Here is a 22,776-nt window from a genome sequence, read left to right as displayed (position 1 = left end):
CACATACAACAGGGATTTGTAACACTTTTGTACAAAATACCTGCCTCTTTTAAGAGTTGGTGGCCTCTTTGTCTAATGCCAGAGCAAAGACTCCGTTCGACTTTAAGAACATTCTGTTGAGAAGGGTTCTGAAACTTCAAAACAGAAAATCAGTCCAAAGTCATAGTACTGGTACTGGAAACAACATGAAGTTTGGTCTTTTTACTGGAATCACGTGAAGTTTCCATGATAGTTTCTGTTGGCATGCGATTCCCTAAGTCAATTTTTCCTCCAATTCAGAGCACAAGCACCAGAAAGAGCACTTGCATTAGATCTCTCCGTTTTTGGAGAAGTGGGCTTGATGGATTAGCAGAACAGTAAGAGATGCGGAAGACACCACCCAGCCTACTTGGGTAAACAGATTTCATAGAAATGCCATCTCAAGACATCTTTTTAAAAATTTTCTGATTTATTTATTTCATATATGTGACTGCACTACATTGTAGCTGTCTTCAGACACACCAGAAGAGGGCATCGGATCCCACTACAGCTGGTTGTGAGCCACCATGTAGTTGTTGGGAATTGAACTCAGGATCTGGAATAGCAGTCAGTCCTCTTAATTACTGAGCCATCTCTCCAGTCCCTAAAGACATCCTAAGATAGGTTTGAAACTCTAATGGCTGTGTGCCTGGAGCATCAGTCACAGACCAGGATCATGCAGGAGACAATTGCTTTTCTTTTCCTTCTTTTACTTTTTTAATGTCATTTTGTTGTTGTTGTTGTTGTTGTTGTTGTTGTTGTTGTTGTTGTTCTTGTGTTGTCTTTGTTTTGGTGTTTCTGTTGTTATGTGACACTCTTCCTGGGGAGACACTAACAAATGTCTACTCACTCCAGATAGGGAACTGACAACAGACCAAAGTATGGATACCATCAAAGTCCAAATTGGTGAATCAATGAGTTTTATTGGGGCTATTTATAAGAACATGGGTGAGGGGTTACTTACAGGAGCAGAAATGATTCAAAGACAGCTGCATCACTAAAACCCACCCCAGCGTGGCTAACAGTTCGCAAAAACTGGGAACCTGGCACATACTACACAGACTTCAGGCAGCTCAACAGGATGGAGAGTGTCCTTTCCTGGTGGCTCAGCTGGTCTGAACCTCTTCCAGGCAGCTCTGCTGGTCTAAGAGTCTTCCAGGAACCAGGCTGCTCTCTGCTTCTTCCGGGCAGCTAGGCTTATCTGAGGGTCTCAGCAATCTTTACTGTTTATATACATTTGGGGAAGGAAAGGGCCTAGTCCTGGTCAGTTTCAGGGACTTTGTGAAACTATTCTGAGTTGTTTACCTCCTGTCTTAACAAGTTTCCCTGCAGGGTGGAATAGTTCCTTCTCCCCTTAGAACATCCTATTGTTCTCCCTCCCTGTAAACCTTTGTTTTAGGAAGTTTCCCTCCAAGATGGAAAGTTTTAATCTTGGGGCAGTTTGGGTACACAACAAGTGCAGTCTCCTGTGACAGCAACTGGTCTGGAGAAATGATCTGACCAAAGTTCTGGAACACATGCCAAGACCTTCCTGTTCCCCAGCATTCAGGTGACTGGTGTTCCAAGTCTTCTCCTTAATAAAATAGAAATTCCTTCTGCATATCCAATCCCATAATAGTGGGACCCTGCCCCTGAAAATTTTCTAAGCAGTCTCCCACACCCTTCTGTTTGTCCCTGGAAAGAGAGTTCACTTAGTCAAACAGCTTACACTTATTTTGTGCAACATTTATGCAGATGGATTTGGGATTGTAAGACCCCAGTCACTCGACAACAATTAGATGTGTATTTTCTTTCTCCACAGTCTCATTGCCCAGGGCATTTCTAATGCGAGCCCAGAAGAGTGGTTGCTGGTGAGCACTGTCGGGCCAAGTGATAAACGTCTGTCTGTTGATGAGTTTCCTGAGTCGGTGGTAGCTGGACAGCTTATAGTTCGGAATCTCTTCAAGGAAGATCAAGATAATGACATCCTTGTGCTCATAAAACATCTTCATGCTGGCCAGCTGGACTTCAAGCCGGCACCATTCACTGTGTAGGTAGTGGTTACTGACTACACACAAGGTTTTCCTGCTTGCGTTAATCGCATTCTGGATGTTCTCAAAAATGTCAATGCCTGGTTCAAAGTCCCGTTGGTGAAGACAAAGTTTAAAGGTGGTCTGGCTGCCTTCTTCTAGGGCTGGAACAAGCTCTTTGTATACCCATGCCTCATCAGTGGCCGAGAAAGAGACAAACGCATCATATAAGAACTTCTTCTCAGTTTTGTGCCATTTAGTGAGGTACCAGGCCCTACATATATACAAACCATACCACAGAGACGCAATCATCTTGGCACTGAACCAAGAGAAGACCATGGTGCTGAGGACCACACTGAAGGAACATAAGAAGTAGACCTTTCCCAAGTCAAAATTACACATGGCATCATCAAAATCTATAAGTAAACTCTGGCTGTTTGGCTGCTGACAGGGATAGCTCCGGAGGAAGGGGATGTGGACTTCCTCTGTGTTCATTGACCAGTTCTTGAACCACAAATTGTCACAGGTGCACTGAAGTTTGTTCCCATAGACATCAAAAAACATCAATGATTTCAGATTCTCCAGATGACTTTGATTAATGACCTTCAAGTTGTTGAATCTTAAAGAGAAGACTTGGAGGTTCTGTAAGCTGGAGAACATGCCAGGAACCAAGGACTCTAAGTTGTTATTTTCGAGGCGGAGGACCTTTAGCCTTTTGAGGTTTTGGAATAAGGAAGAGTTTAAATAGAGACTTCTATCTCCATCTTTTGTTCCTGAGATATCCAACTTTGTGAGATTAATGAGGGGGTCAAATTGGTGGTGGTCCAGGAATACTGAGGGGTTTTTTCCTAAGAGTAACTCCTGCAGACTACTCAACCCTTGGAAAAAGTTTCTTGGAACAACCTGTATCCCATGTTTTTGTCCTTCTAGATTAAGCTGTTTCAAAGACTTGAGCTTCATAAATGGAGGATACTGAAGGGTCCTAGTAGTTTCATATGTGATCTTATTAAAACCAAGTTTCAAAACCAGCAGCTTTTCAAGGCCCATGAAATGGTGTTTATGAAAATATGACAAGCTGTTATACATCAGGTCAAGGTAACGTAGGCCAGTGAGACCAGAAAATGCATTCGACTCCATGATTTCCAGGCGGTTGTGGGAGAGAATCAAAGTATGGAGCTTTTTCAGAGGTTGGAAGGTTCCGTGGTTGAGAGTCCGAATATTGTTGTCTCCAAGATCTAAGACCTCTAAGTTTGGAAACTGAGTAAAGGAATACCTGTCAATTGTTACAATCCAACATGCAGCTAAATTGAGCTCCTTCAGTGAAAATAGCCCACTGAAGGCCAGATTATTGAGTTCTGTGATGGGGTTTCTCGAAAGAGAGAGAAACTCCAAGCGCTTCAAGGGGGAAAATGCAAAATCTGGAAAGCTTTTAAACTTGTTGTGGCTCAGATCTAGGATGGTCAAGTTCTGCAAGGAACTCCAGGTCTTGTTGCTGATGAAGGAGAGCTGGCACTTGTTCAGATTCAGCCTTTGGAGACTGGGTAGAGCATTGAACTCGCTGTCGTTGAGATGAACCAAGTCACTGTTTTGGCCCAGGTCGAGGAACAAAAGCCTGGTGCACTTTGCCAGCTGCTTAATGCCCTCTGCATTGGTGGCATTTTTCTGAAAAAACAGTATCTCTAACATGGGTAGGTTTCTGAGGAGGTAACAAACAATTTTCATATTTAAGTGACCATGTTTAAGTTCTCGGTTACTGAGGTCCATAACCCTTACATTCTGCAGGTGTTTGGCTGAAAGCATCTCCAATTTCACCACTGTTCCACTCAGATTCAAGCTTTGAAGTTGGGGCAGAGTTTTCAGATACACATCCTGAATGACTCCATGGCCATTCTGGGAAGCACTTAGATTGGTTAAGTTAGGCAGTGACAAAGTAGAGAAGTTTAACTCCGTTAGATTGTTCCCCTCAAAACTCAGGTGAGTCAGAGAAACCAGTGACCTAGGGCTGTGGTCCAAGTACATAATGCTGTTGTTAATAAGATCAAGGTGCTCCAGGCACGGAAGATGCTGGACTGCTTCAAGTATACCAGAAAAATTGCTAATCCTGTTTCGAGATAGGCTCAAATATTTCAATTTGACTAGAGGAGTAAAGGCGTCTTTGTGAATATGGGTGATCTGATTGTGGCTCAGGAGCAAGGTCTCCAGGTTGGACAGGCCCTCAAAGGAGTTATTCACACTTTGAATCTTATTTTCCACTAAATTCAGCAGAGTCAAATTTTCAAGTCCTCTAAAGGCACCTTCATCGATCTTCCAAATTAGGTTCCACTCTAGTCTCAAGTCTACCAGAGCAGACAGATTAGTGAAACTCCAAGGAGGAAGGACTTGAATGTAGTTGTTTGTAAGGTTGAGGTGAGTAGTATATCTAGGTATGTCACTAATGGCCTCTGTCAAGTTGGTGATCTTCTTCCGAATGCAGAACACATGGTGAATATCAAATTCATACTGGGTGCACTTGTTGAATCCATATGTCTCTGCCAAAGATAGCAGAGAAAGTCCTATTAACATGAGCAGGAGCTGTAGAGAAGGCACGACGCTGCTCCCACACATCTTGACTGCCTTGGGCATCCAGGTTACAACCAGGAAAAAAATCCCTTCTCATATAGGATGCTCATGTTCAAAAGCATGGTCTTTACACATGGACTTTTCTGCAAAAGAAAAACAAAGGTTTTTGGTTGTAAATTCTCTTTCCTAATAAGTATTTTGTAGCTGCTTCAAGGACACAGAAAAGCTCAAGTTCAACATCAACCTGGATTTTTTTTTCTTTTTTTTTTTTTTTTCGGAGCTGAGGACCGAACCCAGGGCCTTGCGGTTGCTAGGCAAGCGCTCTACCACTGACCTAAATCCCCAACCCTGGGGTTTTTTTTTTTTTGGGGGGGGAGTGCTTTGTTTCGTCCCCACCTCCACCCCGTCAGGGTTTTTCTGTGCAGCCCTGGCTGTCCTGGAACTCACTCTGTAGACCAGGCTGGCCTCAAACACAGAGAGATCTGTGTGCCTCCTGAGTGCTGGGATTAAAGACATGAGCCACTGTGCCCAGTTCAACACCAACTTTCAAAATCCACTTCCAGAATATTCTCTGTGTTAACTAGGGGAGGCTGCTGCTCTTTTTCTGTAACCAAAATTCCCAGCCTGCGGAACCAAAGGAGGCAACAGTGTGTACAATTTATTTTAGTATGACAATCAGGAAGTCCCCTTATCCTCCTCTTAAATCTGTACAATAAAACATGCCCCCGTGTTTTGTGGGCTGGTACTTGAAACTCCATCATTGCAGGTGCATTGAATGGGTTGGGGTAATGCAATGTCACCTGTGATGCAAGTCACTGCTACCTCAATGTGAATGAGGCTGAGTAATCAATTTCACTGAGTAATCAGTTTGCTTTTGATAGAGGGAGAGGTGACTCAGTAAGCTCTGTCCTTGAGCTGAACTGGGGGAAGGGGCATTGGGCAGGAGGAAGAGATAACTGATAAACTCTGAGCAAGATGCCCTGACTAGTGAGATGCAGGACCACAATATCTGAGTATTGGTGATTTTGAAAATCTGCTTATATATTTGGAAGCTTCTCTTCCAGTAGCCTGCTTCTTCATCTCCATCCTCCATTTTCTTTCTTTCCCTTTTTTAATCCTTTTTGAGCATTCTTGTATACTCCTTATATATTAATCCTTTGTCAATAATTTAAATGGATTCTGCAATCTATAATTTAACATCGTTTATGAACTCCTTTGTTGACAGAAAAAAATCAGTAATAATATGGTGTGGTGGCTGGTTTAATTGTCAACCTGAAATAGTAAAGAATCAAGTGAGACAAGTCTCAAGAAAGGATTGTCTAGATCAGATTAACCTGGGAGCATATCTGTGGGGGACTGTTTTAATTACATTAATTGAGATGGGAAGACCTAACCTAAAAGTACATGGCACTATTCCCTGGGGTTGGCTCAGAATCCTATAAAAGTAGAGAAAGCAAGCTGAGCAGTGGGCATGCATTTGTTGTCTGCTCTCAACTCGGGTGCAATATGGTCAGATGCTTCCAGTTCCTGCTGCCCATATTTCCCTGCCATGATAGACGAGATATGAAAATGGTGTCTTTGAGATGCTGTTTTGTGGGGGTCTCTGCAAACACCAAAATTCCCAGAGCAACAAACCACATTGAAGCAAGAAGGAAATCCGATTTATATGACTTAGTTACTCAGTACCAGTTCAAACTTCTAGAGGCTGATACTGGGCAGTTTAGTTTGTTTTAGGTATATTTAAGTGCAGTACAATCTTGAAAACAAATGTTTCCTCATGATAATTAACGAAATCTCATTTGTACAGTAAAACTTTACACGTAGACACGTTTACATTGAAATACTTTGTAAAGTGCATGTGACCTCTTCCATAAAGATGGGTTCTGTTGACTCAGAAACAATGCTTTAAATATGGGTTAGGGGAAATGACTAAGATAAATATGTAAGTTTGTGGGAGTACAGAGTCGCCTAGCCCTATACAGATAGCACAGGGGTTACCCAGGCTGTCGTAAAGTACGTAAAGTACGAGAGACATCTCCCATAAGGAAGGGTTTTATTGACCGAGAAACAATGCTAACAATAAAGGTCTAGGGAGGAAGAGTCTGGGACAAAAACCATAAAAATCTGGGGGATTCAGGTGTGACCTGGCCCTCCAGATAGCACAGGTCACCAGGTTATCAGCTACATCCAAACCCAGCTTTCTGGGTGGAAAACAAGTAAACATGTCCCTGCTGAGGAGACAGTCTCGTGTGTTTAACATTCCTTTCCCTACTGCTTATCTGGGAGCAAAAGGACCTTGTGCCCTCTGCACGGGTTTCTGTGCTGCCTCCTGGAATCAGTTGAATCTTGTTATTTTGAGGACTCTCTGTTTCCTCTTATTTACTAGTTCAATACAACAAGAGAATCAGAATGTTCATTGATGCTGATCATAAATATAACAAGCCTTCTGAATTCTCTCAGTTTTTAAAATGTAAATGTTGGTTTCGTCAGAATTTTTAATTAGTTTTTTCTGTTTTCTGTTTGTTTGCTTGTTTATTTGTTTTGGATTTTTTTTCTTTTTTTTCCCTTCTAAAACAATGTCTCACTATATAGCCCTGTAGACCAGACTGGCCTCGAACTGAAACTCACAGAGAGCCCCCAGCTTCTGCCTCACAAGTGCTGGAATTAATGGTGTTCACTGCTATACCGGTTGCATTTTATCTGTTAACAATTATGCCTTCAGCAAGGAACAGATCCTTTTTTTAAGTCTTTGCATTTTCTATGCCTTTCTTTTGTGGTGACTTCCCAAAAATTGAATACAGCTTCTAGCATTATATTATAGTAGCATTATATTATAGTAACGATAGAGCATGCCCTTTGTCAGTGAGATGTCATCTATAATCTTATTAATTTTTATTTGCTGTAGTGCTGGACAAATATCAAGTCAGAAATATTCCCTCCCATTCTTAAATTTTTAAGATTGGGGAGTGTTGTCTGTTTCCAGGGAGACCAGAAAAGGGTGACAGATTCCTTAGATCTGCTGTTATTAGAGAGCAGGTTTGAGCTGCTTGGTACTGAGTGTTGAGTGTGTGAACAACTTTGTGGAGTTGGTTCTCTCCTTCCACTTGACGGGTCAAATTCAAATGGATTGCCAGGCTTGCTATCTGTGGGCCTCATGTGATACAGTCCATGATGAACAGAACATGTTTGCTTTTGTTTAATATCTGCTGGAGGCAGGCACACAAGGGCAAAAATGTCTCAGAGATTGAGTACTCTGCTTAGCTTGGGCTATACATAGACTTGTCTGCAAGTCATGGACCTGGCAACCCAGGCCCCTCCATGTGCACAAAGCACATGTACACTCACCTTTAAGCAATGGGAATGGCTTAGTCCCTTTAGCAAACTTTCAGTAATGCTGTTTCTATTCAAATGTGTCCCAGGATGCATTCTTAAAACAGAGAAGATGGGTCGATCAAGTCTGGACTGGTTTGAGGTGCTTCTGTAGCAAGGCAAACTGTCTTCTGAATGAATTTTCAAGAAAGATCCTCTACCTACCATCTTATGCTTATGCGTGCCGTTCATATATGTGATTAAAACCAGATGTATCACAGGAAATTACATGTGCAGTGAACAAAGGCTTACATAATCCAAACCTTTCAATGAAAATAGAATCATTTGTGATAATCAAACTCCTCCCTCCTAGACTTCATCAAGAAAGACCCCAGATGAAAGGCAGGGGCCCTTGAGTACTCTAACTCGAGGAAACTGCTGCTCTCTTGTGGCCTATTTAATCTGCATTATAACCTTGCCTTTGGATATAGCTTCCGTGCAACTTTGCAGTCTGTGTGCACTTTCGCAAATATATGAATAAGTCACCAAGTATCCGGAAATACCTGGACCAGAAAACAGTCACCAGACTGAGCTGAGTAAATGAATTCAGTGATAGGAACTGAGATTGAGGGCATTTCTGTTGCTGTAGTTGTTCAAAAGAGGTCCCACTCTGGAGCCAGGCTGAGCCAGGCTATTCTGGAATTCACTATGCAGCCCAGATTGCCTCATGGTGATCCTCCTGCCTCAATCTCCTGAGTGATGAAATTAAAGGTACGCATGCACCATTAAGTCCAGCTTTTAAGGGATGTTTACTAAGGTAATAAGAATGGAACAGAACAATGAGGAGAGATCTATCAAAGTAAATGGAAGAAATGGAGAAACAGAGATGGAGCCTAGGCCCTGAGTTTGAGTCCCAAGACTCTCCCAAAAACCAAAGACCTCAACTTTTCTGGGCATGGTGAACCATGCATATAATACCAGCAGCCCAGTCTCCAGAGCAAATTCCAGGATGGCCAGGGCTACATAGAAATATTAGACCTCCTCCCCCTCTGCTAGTGTCAGAGACGTATTTCAATGGGTAGAGGTGCTTGCCACAAAGCTTACATTCTATCCTGGGAACCTACATGTTAGTAAGAGAACTGACTGAGGAACCTGAAAGCCACCTGGGCAACTCAGAAAGAAAACGGGAAAGAAGGAAAGAGAGGAAAGAAGCAGGGGAGCAAGGGAGAGGAGAGGAGAGAGGGAGGAGGGGAGGTTGAAGAAATGGCGAAGAGAGAGGAAGCAGTGAATCCATATTGCACAAATGTGGCTAGAGGAAATTGGGTGGAGCAAGATGACACTGACAGATTAATGTGCTCTTTGTTCTCAGAGATGACAAAGGACAGCGATTTAAGCCCTAACATCTACAAGAATATTGGAAATGAAGGACACTAGCCATGAAATAGTAAACACAAAAGCTGATCTGAGCATGGAAATATTTATGCTGCTGTGTGAGGGACAGAGAGAGGAGCATCATCTGTGAAGTTGTCCGGAGGCAGGGCTGGTCGAGAGACAAGGAGCAGACGAAAGAGCAAAAGCCCCAGCAGAAAGCTGAGGCCTGAGAGCAGAACAAAGAGAATTCTGGAAAGTGTGGACCTGACTCCCGGCAGGTGGCAGGTGAGATCGCAAAGCATCGAGGAGAGAAGCAGGGAACAAGCTAGGCTGCAAAGGCACGGCTCTTTCAGCGGGATTTTTAAAATTACATTTAATTTGAGAGAGAGAGAGAGAGAGAGAGAGAGAGAGAGAGAGAGAGAGAGAGAGAGAGAGAGAGAGAGAGAGAGAGGGAGAGGGAGAGGGAGAGGGAGAGGGAGAGGGAGAGGGAGAGAGAGGGAGAGGGAGAGGGAGAGGGAGGGAGTGTGTGTGTGTGGGGGGCAAGTGCAGCACAGCTGGAATGCGGAAGTCAGGAGACAATGTGGGAGTTCCTTTCTCTCCTTCTGACTACGCGGTTCCAGGGATTAAACTTAGGTTGTCTTCAGGCTTGACAGCAAGTGTCTTTACTTGCTGGCCCCTATAGCTGGAATTTTACAGCTTTCCCTGCCATAACAGTGTGTGATGCAAGGAACTTTGGAAAGGACAGGGAAGAAAACCAACCCCTTAGAGTTGTGACATTAAAAACAAGGTAGGGATGCCTGGTATGGTCTTATGTCTGTAATTCTAGCCCTGGAAGCCAAACTGAACTACTACACAGGGAGGCCGGATCTCAAGAAAGAGATCTGAGAAACAAACCTTGCTTAGAAATCCCCAAACCTAACACCTCACTTTCTGCTAGGACAACATGCTATACAAGGGCACATTGAGCCTGAGCAAAATAAACAAAAAACAAAAACAAAAACCCACCCAATGAGCAGGAAAATAAAAGGGGTCAGGGGGATGTAGTGAGTTACACCTAGAATCCCAGCACTCGGGACTTAGAGGCGGGAAGACTGAGAGTTCAAAGCTAATCTCAGCCATGTGTTGGGTTTGAGAACCCAGGATATGTGAGCCCCCCTTTCAAAAACAAACCAAACAAAAAACTGTGTGGCCAGAAATAGTGGCACCCATGTATAATCCAGCACTGAGGAGATGGCAGCAAGAAAACCATGAGACTAAGGCCAGCGTGAGCTACATAGTGAGATTCTGACATCAAAAAAATGGTTGCAGACCTGGTGTGGTGCCACCTACCTTTAATCCCAGTACACAGGAGGCAGAGGCACAAGGATCTCTGTGAGCTCCAGGCAGCCCAGTCTCCAGAGCAAATTCCAGGATGGCCAGGGCTACAAAGAAAAATTAGACACCCCCCCCAAATGGGTGCTAGTGTCAGAGACATATTTCAATGGGTAGAGGTGCTTGCCACAAAGCTTACATTCTATCCTGGGAACCTACATGGTTAGTGAGAGAACTGACTCCTCCTCCTCCACCTTCACATACACAGCATGGCATGCACACATTCAATATCCCTACTACTTCACACACACACACACCACACACACACAACACACACACAACACACACACACACACACACCACACACCACACACACACCACATACACACACACAACACACAACACACACACACACAACACAAACCACACACCACACACACACACACCACACACACACACAACACACACACAACACACACACAACACACACAAACACACACACACACACACGCGCATACACACACACACAATGGGAAGATGCAAGTCAGTGCAAAGCTACTGCAGAACACTAAAGTTTCACTTCTCTAAATACTTGGAGTTTGGTCTCTGCTAGTTAATTAAAAAGAAAAATAAATGTGAGAAATGGGAAGGGCTGAACACACAGAATATATGAGCTAGCTCATTTACAGGGTAAACAGAAAGGCCAGCATTTTCGGTCTCACCCCACAGATGCTATTCGAGATTGTGCTCAGTGCCTTTAAGCTTGTCGAGCCACTGTTTGTGTGTCTTTGCTGCACACAAGCCTTTAGACAGACACTCTTTTCTGCTCCCTATGGAGATGCAACTGCTTTTAGATGCAATAGGCTTCTAAACCTGCCTGTCAAATCCACACAGGAAAGGGAGGAGCTTGTGTTTGCCAGCTCCAGATTTTCAAAGAAAATCCTGCTCTGGTGTATCAGGCTCCCACTGCAGAAACTGCGAAACCAAGAGTCTTTTCAGAGAATGGCTCAGCCAGGGCTTTAAACAATGTTCACTCCAGTCCTTGCACAGAGGAGACTGGGCCTACAGTTTGAACCCAAATTTCAATTATTTGGAATCTGTTTCTTTTAAAGCCTCAAAATTTCATCTCAGGATAGGAAGTTTTAATTGAAGGGCAAGAACCCCCACTTACTTGTTATTGTTTTGTTGTTGTTGTTGTTTTGTAGACATTGTGTGTGTGTATGTGTGTGTGTGTTGTTACATATGCACTTGCTAGTGTGAGTGTGTGCACATGAATAAGGGCCTGTGCACATGTACATACGTGTTTGTGAAGGCCAGAGGTTAATCTCTGGTATCTTTCCATTTGGACAAGGACTGGCTGGCCAGTGAGTTTCAGGGATCCTTTCTGTCCCCTCACTGTACCCTACATTCCATGTGAGTTCTAGGGATTTGAGCTCAGGACCTTTTGGATTGTCATCTCCCCAGCCCCCAGCCTACTTTGTTAAAAGATTTTTATGTGTGTGAGTGTTTTGCCTGCATACACATGTGTACCTTGTACATGCTTAAATCTGGAGCTACAGTAGGTTGTGAGCTAAAGTGTGGGTGCTGGGAATTGAACTTGGTTCCTCTCGAAGAGTAGCTTCTGCTCTTAACTGCTGAGCCATCTTTCTAGCACGGCAGTCTAGTTTTTTATTAGTATTATCACATGTTTCGTGTTGAGATAATAGAGATTCTCATGCAGCATTAGCAAATACAAAGACATGCCACTACAGCTTGAATCTCGAATGTCCCTCAGAGGGCCATATAAGGCAGACTCAATCCATGTGGTACTTCAGGGGAAGTTAATGAAACTGTTTAGTGTGGGGCTTTATATGATATAGATTCTCAATGATAGTCTTTGTTAGATAGGAACTAGGGCTTTAATAACACCCAATGTCCCTAAAGACCAAAAAAGGTGTGTGCCACCACGCCGAACAAACTACGGCAAGTTCATTTTTAAACAAAATGTTAATATTGGATTTTCATCTTGACTCTCCCTACATTGACCCACTAGGGGACTGAACATAAAGTGTATCCCATGGCAATACCTCAGCAGCATTATCTACATTAAAAAAAAAAACTCAACCTCTAAAATCTTCAATCGCCTCAACTTTTCACCCCATCCATTTCCTTGAAAGCAAGGAAGAGTAGTCTCAGATTCTTGGGCCAACATGGCCTGACGTAGCTAAGCTTTGAGGTCAGCACAACCTCACTTCATATCTCAGCTCTGTAATTTACCAGATGTGCTCAGGTTGCATACATACTCTGTTTCCTCATCTGTTCCTTTGGAACTCAACTGATAACATTTCTAGGCATGGTGGCACACACCTTTAATCCTGGCACTTGGGGAGGTGGAGGCTTAAAGATCAGAAGCTCAGTGCTAGCCTCTGCTACATAGTAACATTAAGGTCACCCTGAGCTACATGAGAACCCATCTTAAATACCCAAAACAATAGGGCCAGCAAGATAGCTAAGTGGGTTAAGGATGCTTGCTGCCAACTCTGATGACCTGAGTTCAATTCCTGGACCCATATGGTGAAAAGACTGAATTAACTCCAGGAAGTTGTCATCTGACCTACAGACATACGTCCTAATGTGTGACTGTGAGTTATACACACACATACTCACACACACACACACACATACACACAATCAATCAATCAATCAATGTAGTAAAGAAAAAATGATGACTCAATCATTAATAACTGTTAACTCAGTGTAAAAGCTTTCCACAAGCATAGATCTACCTAGGTACTGGACAGCCCCAAGGCTGTCTCATATGTTCAGGCTAAAGAGAGTTTCCCATAGAAAAATGGAAGTGAATTGAGGGGCCAGGGGCAGAAGAACAACAAGGGAAGTACCACTCTGTGTGGTAGAGGAGCTGGAGAGGTCCTCTTTACATTGCTCTGGGGTGAGAGCCATCTCCAAGTTCCTAATCTATTTTAGTAAAAACCCAAGGGGTGGGGCTGGAAACCACTGTCTGGTTTACCAAGAAAGTTTGGCTCATGTGATGAGAGCTGAGGTTGGATACAGACTGTGCAGTAGAACTGAAGCCTACCAAGGCCAGGAAGATTTGGCTTTCATGGGTTGTACAACAGGCTGATCTAGAAAACAGCAGTTTCCTTTGTTCCGGTCACTGGGGACTTTTCAGAGCAGATGTGGCTTGTGGCACTGTGTCTTTCCCGTGCTAGAAGCTGGTTGGGTTAGCTGCTTTAATGTGGGAAAGTAGAGTACAAGCGAGATTCAGACAGAGCAGGCCATAATCCACCACTACTCTTGACTTCTATAAGTGATCTTGGAAAACCCACCTTGAGAATGATGGATTGTGAAATTTCCACAAAGATATGCCCAACATGACTGCCAGAATTAGTCCTTTTCCTAACAGAGATGAAGGTTTTCTAATTCTGTGGTTTAATCTATCCTGGGATCAAGCACATGTTTGCCCTAACCGTAGGTATAAACATTGAGATTTACTTCTGATCTGGCTTTAAAATTCAACAGAGAGCCAGACATGATGATAGAGGCCTGTAATCCTGGCAATACTCAGGAGGCTGAGGCAGGGGCATCGTAAGTCCAAAGCCAGTCTTCAGAATGAACTTCAGGACAGCTTGTGCTATAAGTGACATCCTGTCTCTGAAAACGACTCAGGACCAGCCTGATCCACAGAGAGTTTCAGGACAGCCAGGGTTATATAGAGAAACCCTGTCAATAAATAAATGAATAGATAGATAGATAGATAGATAGATAGATAGATAGATAGATAGATAGATAGATGCAAACAAAAAGCAGAGAATCTCAAATCTAGGAGAGATTTTCAAAGGTCATGAAAATTTTGAAGCATACCTTGGTCTGATATAAGCAAAAGAATTCTGAGACTCCACAGCAAGGTCTGAGAGCCCACAGTACTCTGTGGTAGTTTATAGACTTGTTTAGTGGTTCCCCCTGGCCTGGGTCTTGTAGCCTTTTCTCATCACCCCAAGCCTATCACCATTTATTTAGGTTTTTCTACAAACAGAAATTAACACACATTATATTGGATGAATGTAAAAAGTGGTAAATGCCACCAAGCCCAGTGTCCTAAGACATGCTGAGGATAATTGGAGAACATCTTAGCTGGATCTGGTTGTATAGCTGTATACTCACAGCTACCCAGACACTGAGACAGAAGGACCACAAGCTTAACGCCTGCTGTGGAGGAGGTTCATGGCCAGACTGGGCAATTTAGTTAGAACAATCTTAAGAGCAAAACCACAAACAAACAAAAACAGTAGAAGGCTTGCCTGGAATGGGCAATCTCTGGTGTGACACACACAAAAGATTGTTATAAACAAAAAAAGGAGGAAAGATGCCCTATGAAGGGTGACTACCCACAACTTACCAACCAAATGGAGACGTCAAGTATGAGAAGGAATCAAACATAACAGGAACTAACAAAGATGCAACTGGTTGCAACATCTTAGTCACCCTGTACATAGGCTAAAAGAGTCTCCCATCTGTATTGTATTTATAGCTTATGAGTTACAACAGAAACCACATAATTCTTGATGGAAGAGAATAGAGCAAAGTTAGGGAACCAAGTGCCAAGACAATTGAGGTACTAATATGAGACCATAAAGCTGTGTTGGACCCATGCGGTCATCTGTTAGTTCATTCTACATACACATTCTACAGTGCCTACCCTACTCACTCATCTAGGTGGTGTGTAAAAAAAATTCCTTTCGCTAGAGCACTAACTCATAGTGAGGGTATCTATGGACTACTTCTGCTAATCAGGGTCGAAGTCTACCATGACCAGGTAGCTCCTATGGGCTTGGCATAAAATGGAGGATTCCCTTTACCAGCAAGGCTTCTCCTTCTCTGACTTTGTCTGGGGATCCTGACCTCCCACACCCTCTACCTGGGTTAGGTCAAGTAGTCTTTGGTAAACCTAAAACTTCAACTTCCCCCTTTCCCAACCCTTCCTGTGAGTACCTGGAGTTTGTGGAATGCCTCACCATACAAATGAGAACTTTAAATTCTAGCCAATGGAAACTTCACCCTAAGGAGAATCCCTTCCTACTCTCCAAAGTTCATGTATAGCCCTTTTCAACTCCGAATAAAGTGTATTAGTACAAGCCCCCCCCCCCCCAGAAAAAAGAAAGGCATGTGCATAAGCTAAGATTGTTTCAGAGAGCTGTTGCACTGAAGATTGCTGGAGAAGGCCTATGTCTAAAAAGAGCTGTGACACTAAGATCCGCACAGAAGACTCTCCTCACAGCCCTTCACACTCACTTCCAGCTGAGCTGGGATCCTATAGAGCCCACCTTTTGTGGACTCTGCTTCATCCTTCCAGCCCAGTGTGCAGTAGTGTCTGGGCACCCTGAGAAGGAGGAAGCAGACAACAAAGAATCATAGCTGGATCCCAAGACACATACCACAGGTATCTTGCTATAGAAAAGTTCTGCAAAGGAAGACATTTAGAGTGACTATTATGTCCAAATTTATGCCAATAGCACAGTCATTCCATTTAATAATTTTCTCCCTTGGCTCTCAACATAGACTGCTTTGTATGATAAGCTGCTCTTCACATACAGATAATATTTATTACTGTTCCTGTATTGTGCACAAGTGTCTGTCATGCAAGACCTCAATAGTTATCTGACCCAGTGATACAAGTGTCAGATAACTATAACCCTTATAGACAAAGAATCTGATTCTTGCCAGAGCCTTGCCAGTATCTTCCTGAGTACTGCAGTTTGCCAGCCCTACTTCGTGGTGACCACGTGTGACAGGAAAACAGCGATAAAAATGCAGACATGGGGGATGGAGAGACAGCTCAATGGTCAAGAGCACTGGCTACTCTTGCAGAGGACCTGGGTTTGGTTCCCAGCATGCACATGGCAGCTCAAAACCATCTAACTTTAGTTCCAAGGAATCCAATGCCCTTTTCTGACCTCCATAGGCATCGGACATGCAGGTGGTACCCAGACATTCATGTAGGCAAAACACTTATACGCATAAAATCAAATAAACCTAAAAAAATTTAGTGCAGATATTTTGGAAAAATGTAACAGGATTTGGTGGAGTATGCTAGCCAGGCATTTGTGAAATACCAAAAGCACAGGGTACAGCAGCCCATGTAAAACATCTAGGAGTAAGTCAAACCCCACCTGGCATTGCATCCTGCAACAGACTGAGTCATTTTGTCACATGAAACCAAGACTTCATCTATGGGGGTCATATGGCCATGATTCTATTCAAGTCAGAATAAAAGCATGGGCTCCCATGATCCATCTGAAAGACAAAGGCTGCAGTCTAGATTGGAAATACCAGAGTCTGCTGATGTTGTTGGCCTTGCTAAAAGAACACTTTCATGGTGTTTGGTACTAGGAAGTCTCTGCTCTGGTTAGTTGTGGTTATGGAATTGTTAATAAATCAGTTGTGCATTTATATTTTGTTTATTTTTGTTTTTCATTTTTTGTTTCTTGAGACAGGGTCGTATGTAGCCTCAAACTCACTTTGCAGCCCAGACCACTTTAAACACCTGATCATCCTGCCTGCCCAGCACCTCCCAAGTGCCAGGATTGCAGGCTTATGCCATAAAGTCTGGCCTTGTGTTTGTGTTCTATCCCATTCCTCCATGCCCTCTGGCTTTTTCTCCTCGTCCATTCTTTCAAAGAACAAACCTTGAGCCAATGGGATTGCTCAGTGAGTAAAGACATTTGGTGGCAAGCCTGAGAAATGTGATTCCTGAATCATATGGTGGAAAGTGAGACCTGACTCCTGCAAGTTGTACTCTGACTTTCATGCACGCACTGTGGCATGCACATGTCCATGCACTTATGCACACTTACACGTGGTGCACACACACACACACACACACACACACAAATTGAAAAAATAATCTATTGGAGATGAGGATGTGGCAAGAATACAGGCTAAGTATGCTGGCACGTGCCTTTAATCTCAGAGCCCCAGAGATAGAGGAAAGTGCATCTCTAGGAGACAAAGGTGAGATTGACAGAGTGAGTTCCAGGCCATCCAGGGCTAATAAGATCGTGTCTCATAAGAAGGAGAGGGCACTGCAGAGGAGGGAGAGGAAAAGAAGGAGAGGAAGAGGATTGCCGAGTGTTTAATTGTGGTGCTGAATTCCCCAATAGGCATAGTAGGTACTAAGTTTTTGGCATATAGTATTTCTAGAGTTCCATAAATGTAATAAATGTATTTTATTTCCTTTTAAAGTGTGTGTGTGTGTGTGTGTGTGTGTGTGTGTGTGTGGTGCCCGCAGAGACCAGAGAGGGCACTGGATCCCTGGAACTGGAGTTACATGCAATTGTGTGCACCCATTGTGGGTACTGGGAAATGAACCGAAGTCCTATGAAAGAGCAACCAGTGTTCTTAACCACGGAGCCATCTCTCAAGCCCATCATTTACTTTTTAAACTAAGGTAAAAATGACACTGTGGTGGAAGGAAATGTTTTCATGGTGAATGCTAGGATAATTGCATATTAGCAATGCCTAGTTTACAGTAAGGAAGGTCCAGGGGCTATAGTTACTATGTCCTCTAGCTGCTGTTCATTTTGTTGTTTTGACACAGGATCTCTCTATATAACCCTTGAAGCTCTGGAACTCACTATCTAGGCAAGGCTGGTCTTGAACTCACGGAAATCCCCCTGCCTCTCTCCCACATAGTGGGATTAAAGGTCATGGCAGCACATCCACCAAACGTCCACCGTTTCTGTGGAGCCTCTTTTTCCACATCTTTGTCCAATATGGAAGTAGAAACTGCTTCATCATTTTCCTTGTCAGGTTCACGATTTTCCCCTTTACTGTTATGTATTCATTGCACACGGCGCTGGCTTTCATGCAGAAGAACATTTTCATGCAGTAAAGTACTTTGAACATATTCACACCAATCCCTTCCAGCACCTGTTTTCTCACCCCTTCTATTGGTACCCCACTTCTGCTAGGCACTGTTACTTCTCCTTTCATTTTTAGATACATACACGATGGTATCTAACTCTATAAGATCTAGAGCTCATGAATGAGGAAAAGTATAGTATGTTCTTTCTTAGTCCAACTGACACAATTCACTTAATATAATCATCTCCAGTTATATCCTTTTCCCTGCAAGCAGTGTTTGTGTATTTTCTATAGCTGAATAAAATTCTTAAACCATAACATATACACATAATGGGATTTGATCGAGCTAACTGCTGTTTCTAACCTTTAAGGGAGAAGAAAAAGAGGACATCCAGACACCCCTGAGCTTCTCCGTTAAGCACAGGTGTCACCCTACATAGGCTTTGATCCAGCCCAGAGGCAGGTCCTGAGCTAGGAAACCATCTAATCCTACAACAGCAACCTATAATCCTAAAGGAATAAAGAGTCCATGACAAAAGGCAGCAAGACCCCAAGTAAACTTGCTGTATTGGTTGGGGAAAAGGCAGGGGAGACTCAATTAAGAAAACTCCCCCATCAGATTTGCCTGCAAGTTTCTAGGGCATTTTCTTGACTAATGATTGATACGGGAGGGGCCAGACGACTGTAAGTGCTGCCTCCCCTGCTCTGGGGTCCTGGCTAGCCTGGTCTACAGAGCTAGTTCCTGAATAACCAGGGCTACACAAGCAAACTCTGCCTCAGACAAAAGAAAAGAAGGCATAGAAAAACAAGAAAGAAAGAAACAAAGAAGCAAACTGAGCCAACCATGAGGCACAAGCCAAGAAACAGTTCCTCCGTGACCTCTACTTTAGTTCCTGTCTCCAGGTTTCTACCTTGAGTTCCTGCCCTGACTTCCCTCAGTGATGGATTATTAACTCTGAACTGAAATAAACCATTTTCACCTAAAGTTGCTTTTGGGTCCGGTGTTTTATCACAGCAGTAAAAAGCAAAACTGTGCCCTCAAGAACAGACTACTTTTGTGCTTCTCAATTCTGCCCGGGAAGCAGAATCCCCACTGCAGGGCCTGGATTTAAAACAAATGCCTAAATATACGCAGACAAGATTGAAACTAGGCTCAGAGGAAGGGATTCTCAAACATTAGTGTGACTCTGGCTCACCTGGGAGGTTTGCTAAATCACAGGGAGGGGGGGGGCGGGTTGGGCTCCACCCCTGGACTTTTACTGTCACTCATTCTGGAGAGGGCCCCAGATGCATTTTATCCTGTTTCCTGGTCACATTGATGCCTCTGCAGGGAAAAGGGCACATTCTCAACATCTGTCAGTACATATGTAAGTCTGGCCTTGATTCCTACCAATCCCCATAGTCTTCTCAGTTTGCTCCTGCACCAAAAGGAAACAGGAGTGGTGCCCATGGAAAGTTACCACACCATTCTCTGTCCTGTACTCACCACAGACAAAAATATGCTCACAAACCTTTCCAATATCACAAACCTTCCAACAGTATCTCTCTGTGGCTGTTCCTTTCTGTCTCCCTGTCTCTCTGTCTCTGTCTTTCTCTGTCTCTGTATCTTTCTTTCTTACAGACACACACACACACACACACACACACACACACACATACACACACACACACCTCTCAGGCCACAGGCTTGGAAATACAGTTTTTCCCTCAAGACTGGACCTTTAATAACACTGGGTCTGAAGGGTAGCACTGGTCCATCAAGGAACAACAGCTTTTGACCGGTGGCTTTCATTGAGGCTTATCTAATACAAACTTCACAGGCCCTTCAGCAATCACATCGAAACAGGCAAGAGATATGCTGAAATCAAAAGAAGCCTGCTGGTGTTCCATTTACAAAGGTTATCATGCCTCGGGGACATTCGTGAGCTGCTTTTCGAAGTAGATCCATGACCCCATTGATTTTCCAGCATCCATCACAAGCATTCCTGAAATGGGCAGGGGCGAAGGGACTGTGTGAAGCTAAAGCTGTCAGAAGGAGTCGTACGGAATTTTGATTAAGTGGCAGAGCTTCTTGACTGTTTTCCGAACTTCCAACTCACACTCACAGTGTTACATGCCTTGAAGTTATGCCCCACCGCAACTGTCTGTGAAGTGCTCTGTGAGTCCCCAGTGAAAGCTTTCTATGCCTTTGAAAGTACAAATACCTTCCTACTTTTATAATACTTCTAACCTTTCTCTGTGGAGTTAAGAGGGTGCTTCTATTGCTGCTCTGCCTCTGTCTCTCCCTCCATCTCCCTCCCTCTCCTTCCCTCTCTCTCTCCCTCTCTTTCTCTCTCTCCTCCTTTCTTTCTGTGAGGTCCAGGATGAGAGCAAACTCTTGGATTCAAGGCTCCTCTTGCCTCAAATCCCAAGGCTGGGATCTCAGGGTACACCACCCTACCTGCCTGGAAGTGGCTGGGCAGTGCTATTACCTGACCATCAGTATGAGGACAGAGGAGAGCCTCCACTTTTACAGGAGGTGAACCAGAGTTCATGCCCTGTGGAACTTGCTCTCCAGGGGAAAAAGGCCTCATAATTGCTTCGATTTTCACAGCCTACAGTCCTACCACATAATTCTCCATCAGGGTTTTATAGAAAAGGGAAGCCCATAGACATAGCATGACTTGGCAGTCAGCTATAAGCACTATGCAAAGATGGCCATTCAAATTCGGGCCTCCTGAACACTTACACTTCAGCAGAGAGGGAGAAAACATAGATACACATGTACATGCTCTCCAAAGGCCACTTCTGCCTGAAATTCTGCCCCATTCACATAACTGCTTGGGCTGGGAACCTCTGAAGTGTAGGAAAATCCTCTCAACGAGCACTAGAAAAACAGTGGCTGTACCTCAGTTGGTAGAGTGCTTGCTTGTCTAGCATGTGTGAAATCCTGGGTTCCATTCTCAGAACCAAATAAACCGGGCTTGGTGTCCCACACTTTTATTACCAGAACCTAGGAGGTAGAGGTGGGAGCATCAGAAGTTGAAGGTCACCCTGGACTGCACATTGAGTTTGAGCATCCTGTGAGGGGTGGGTGAGCAGGGGAAAGAGAGAGAGAGAGAGAGAGAGAGAGAGAGAGAGAGAGAGAGAGAGAACAAATCTGCTGCAACTCTAGCACTCTGGAAGCTAAGGCAGGAAGCAAATTCTTGGCCAATTTGGCCCATGCCTTTAATCTCAGCACTTTAAGGCACCAAAGGGAGAGGCAGGTGTATTTCAATGATTTAAGGCTGCTCTGGTTTACATAGTCGCTTCCATACCAGCCAGGGCTATATAGTGAGACTCTGTCTTTAACAAATGAACAATAATAACCAAAAAAAGGCTAGGGAAAATTTATAATTCTAAAAAAGCTTATTAAAATAAATTTGCATATGTTACATTGGAAAGCTTATTATAAAAAACATGGGAGTATATTTTAAAGCACAGTAGTTCAAAGTGATCTTCAAAATCGAGCTGGTATGAGGCCCACCTGGACTACATAAGACCCTGTCTCAATAATAATAATAATAATAATAATAATAATAACAACAACAACAACAACAACAACAGCAGTAGCAGCAACAACTTCAAAAAGTGTAAGCACAAGGGAACAGGGACTTTGCAGTAATGAGAAAATAAATGTCACTTCCCTTCGGTGCATACTACTGTCTATGGCAAGAGTCATGAAGTGAGTTACATTGAATTAAAAAAAAATTCTTGAGCAGAAATGGTGATGTTTGCTTGTAATTCCATTACCCTTGAGGCCGAAGATCAGTGGTTCATGATCATCCTTGCCTTATAGAGAGCTGCAGGCAAGTTTAGGTTACATGAGACCTGTCTCAAACAAAAATTAAACATATTTCCATTGTTTGCTGTATACTGCTGAAATGGAATCAAGTCAAGAAAGCTTAACTTACCTCTCAGAAGCTGCTGGCACAGGGCATAGTTGTTCTTCTTCATTAAAAAATGACATTCTATTTAAGGACTCTTAAAAACCCCGTGATGATTGTTCTAAACTCTTAGGACATGACACGTTTCCTTCCTCTTCAAACTTTTTTTTTTCCAGGCGTGGTGAAGGAGGCGGGCAAGGAGGTGTACATCAGATGTACCAAAGTCTTATGTGATGTGAATTGCAAAAACAGTCTCGAAGGGACAGTTCACTTTCTGCCTACCATACATTCTTCCAAGTTTCTTGCTGTGTGGACTCATTTGGGGATACACAGCCAGACCATGTCTTGGTGTTGCAAACCATCCTGCCCCATACCTGGACCCATACCTCAAGGTCCCAATTGTGGTTAAACTGTGGGATCAGATGCCCAATTCT

At 43.5% G+C, this 22,776-nt stretch overlaps 1 protein-coding gene and 1 long non-coding RNA gene across 11 annotated transcripts; one reads left to right on the top strand and one right to left on the bottom strand.

Annotated features, from left to right (window-relative positions):
- Window positions 1-921: 921 nt before the first annotated feature.
- On the bottom strand, window positions 922-22,527 carry Tlr13 (toll-like receptor 13). Of its 10 annotated transcripts, XM_087599920.1 has the most exons (5): window positions 22,370-22,432; window positions 21,325-21,429; window positions 10,596-10,687; window positions 7,932-8,013; window positions 922-4,729 (listed from the first exon to the last, which is right to left on the bottom strand). In XM_087599920.1, exon 5 carries the CDS (start codon window positions 4,647-4,649, stop codon window positions 1,779-1,781), a length of 2,871 nt encoding a protein of 956 aa, XP_087456046.1. In that variant the 5' UTR covers window positions 4,650-4,729; window positions 7,932-8,013; window positions 10,596-10,687; window positions 21,325-21,429; window positions 22,370-22,432; the 3' UTR covers window positions 922-1,778.
- Window positions 8,461-19,420, top strand: LOC147998274 (uncharacterized). The gene is made up of 4 exons (XR_015647028.1): window positions 8,461-8,666; window positions 9,265-9,551; window positions 17,817-18,021; window positions 18,809-19,420. It is a non-coding gene; the product is annotated as an uncharacterized LOC147998274 (long non-coding RNA).
- Window positions 22,528-22,776: the final 249 nt, after the last annotated feature.

Source organism: Rattus norvegicus, chromosome X, assembly GCF_021556685.1.
Source record: "Rattus norvegicus strain SHRSP/BbbUtx chromosome X, alternate assembly SHRSP_T2T, whole genome shotgun sequence".
Classification (NCBI taxonomy): domain Eukaryota; kingdom Metazoa; phylum Chordata; class Mammalia; order Rodentia; family Muridae; genus Rattus; species Rattus norvegicus.
Note: the sequence above shows the minus strand (reverse complement) of the source record. Positions and strands in the feature narration are given on the sequence as shown.

Coding starts and splice junctions, on each gene's coding strand:
- Tlr13 (XM_087599922.1), bottom strand. CDS start 4,649: ATGCCCAAGGCAGTCAAGATGTGTGGGAGCAGCGTCGTGCCTTCTCTA.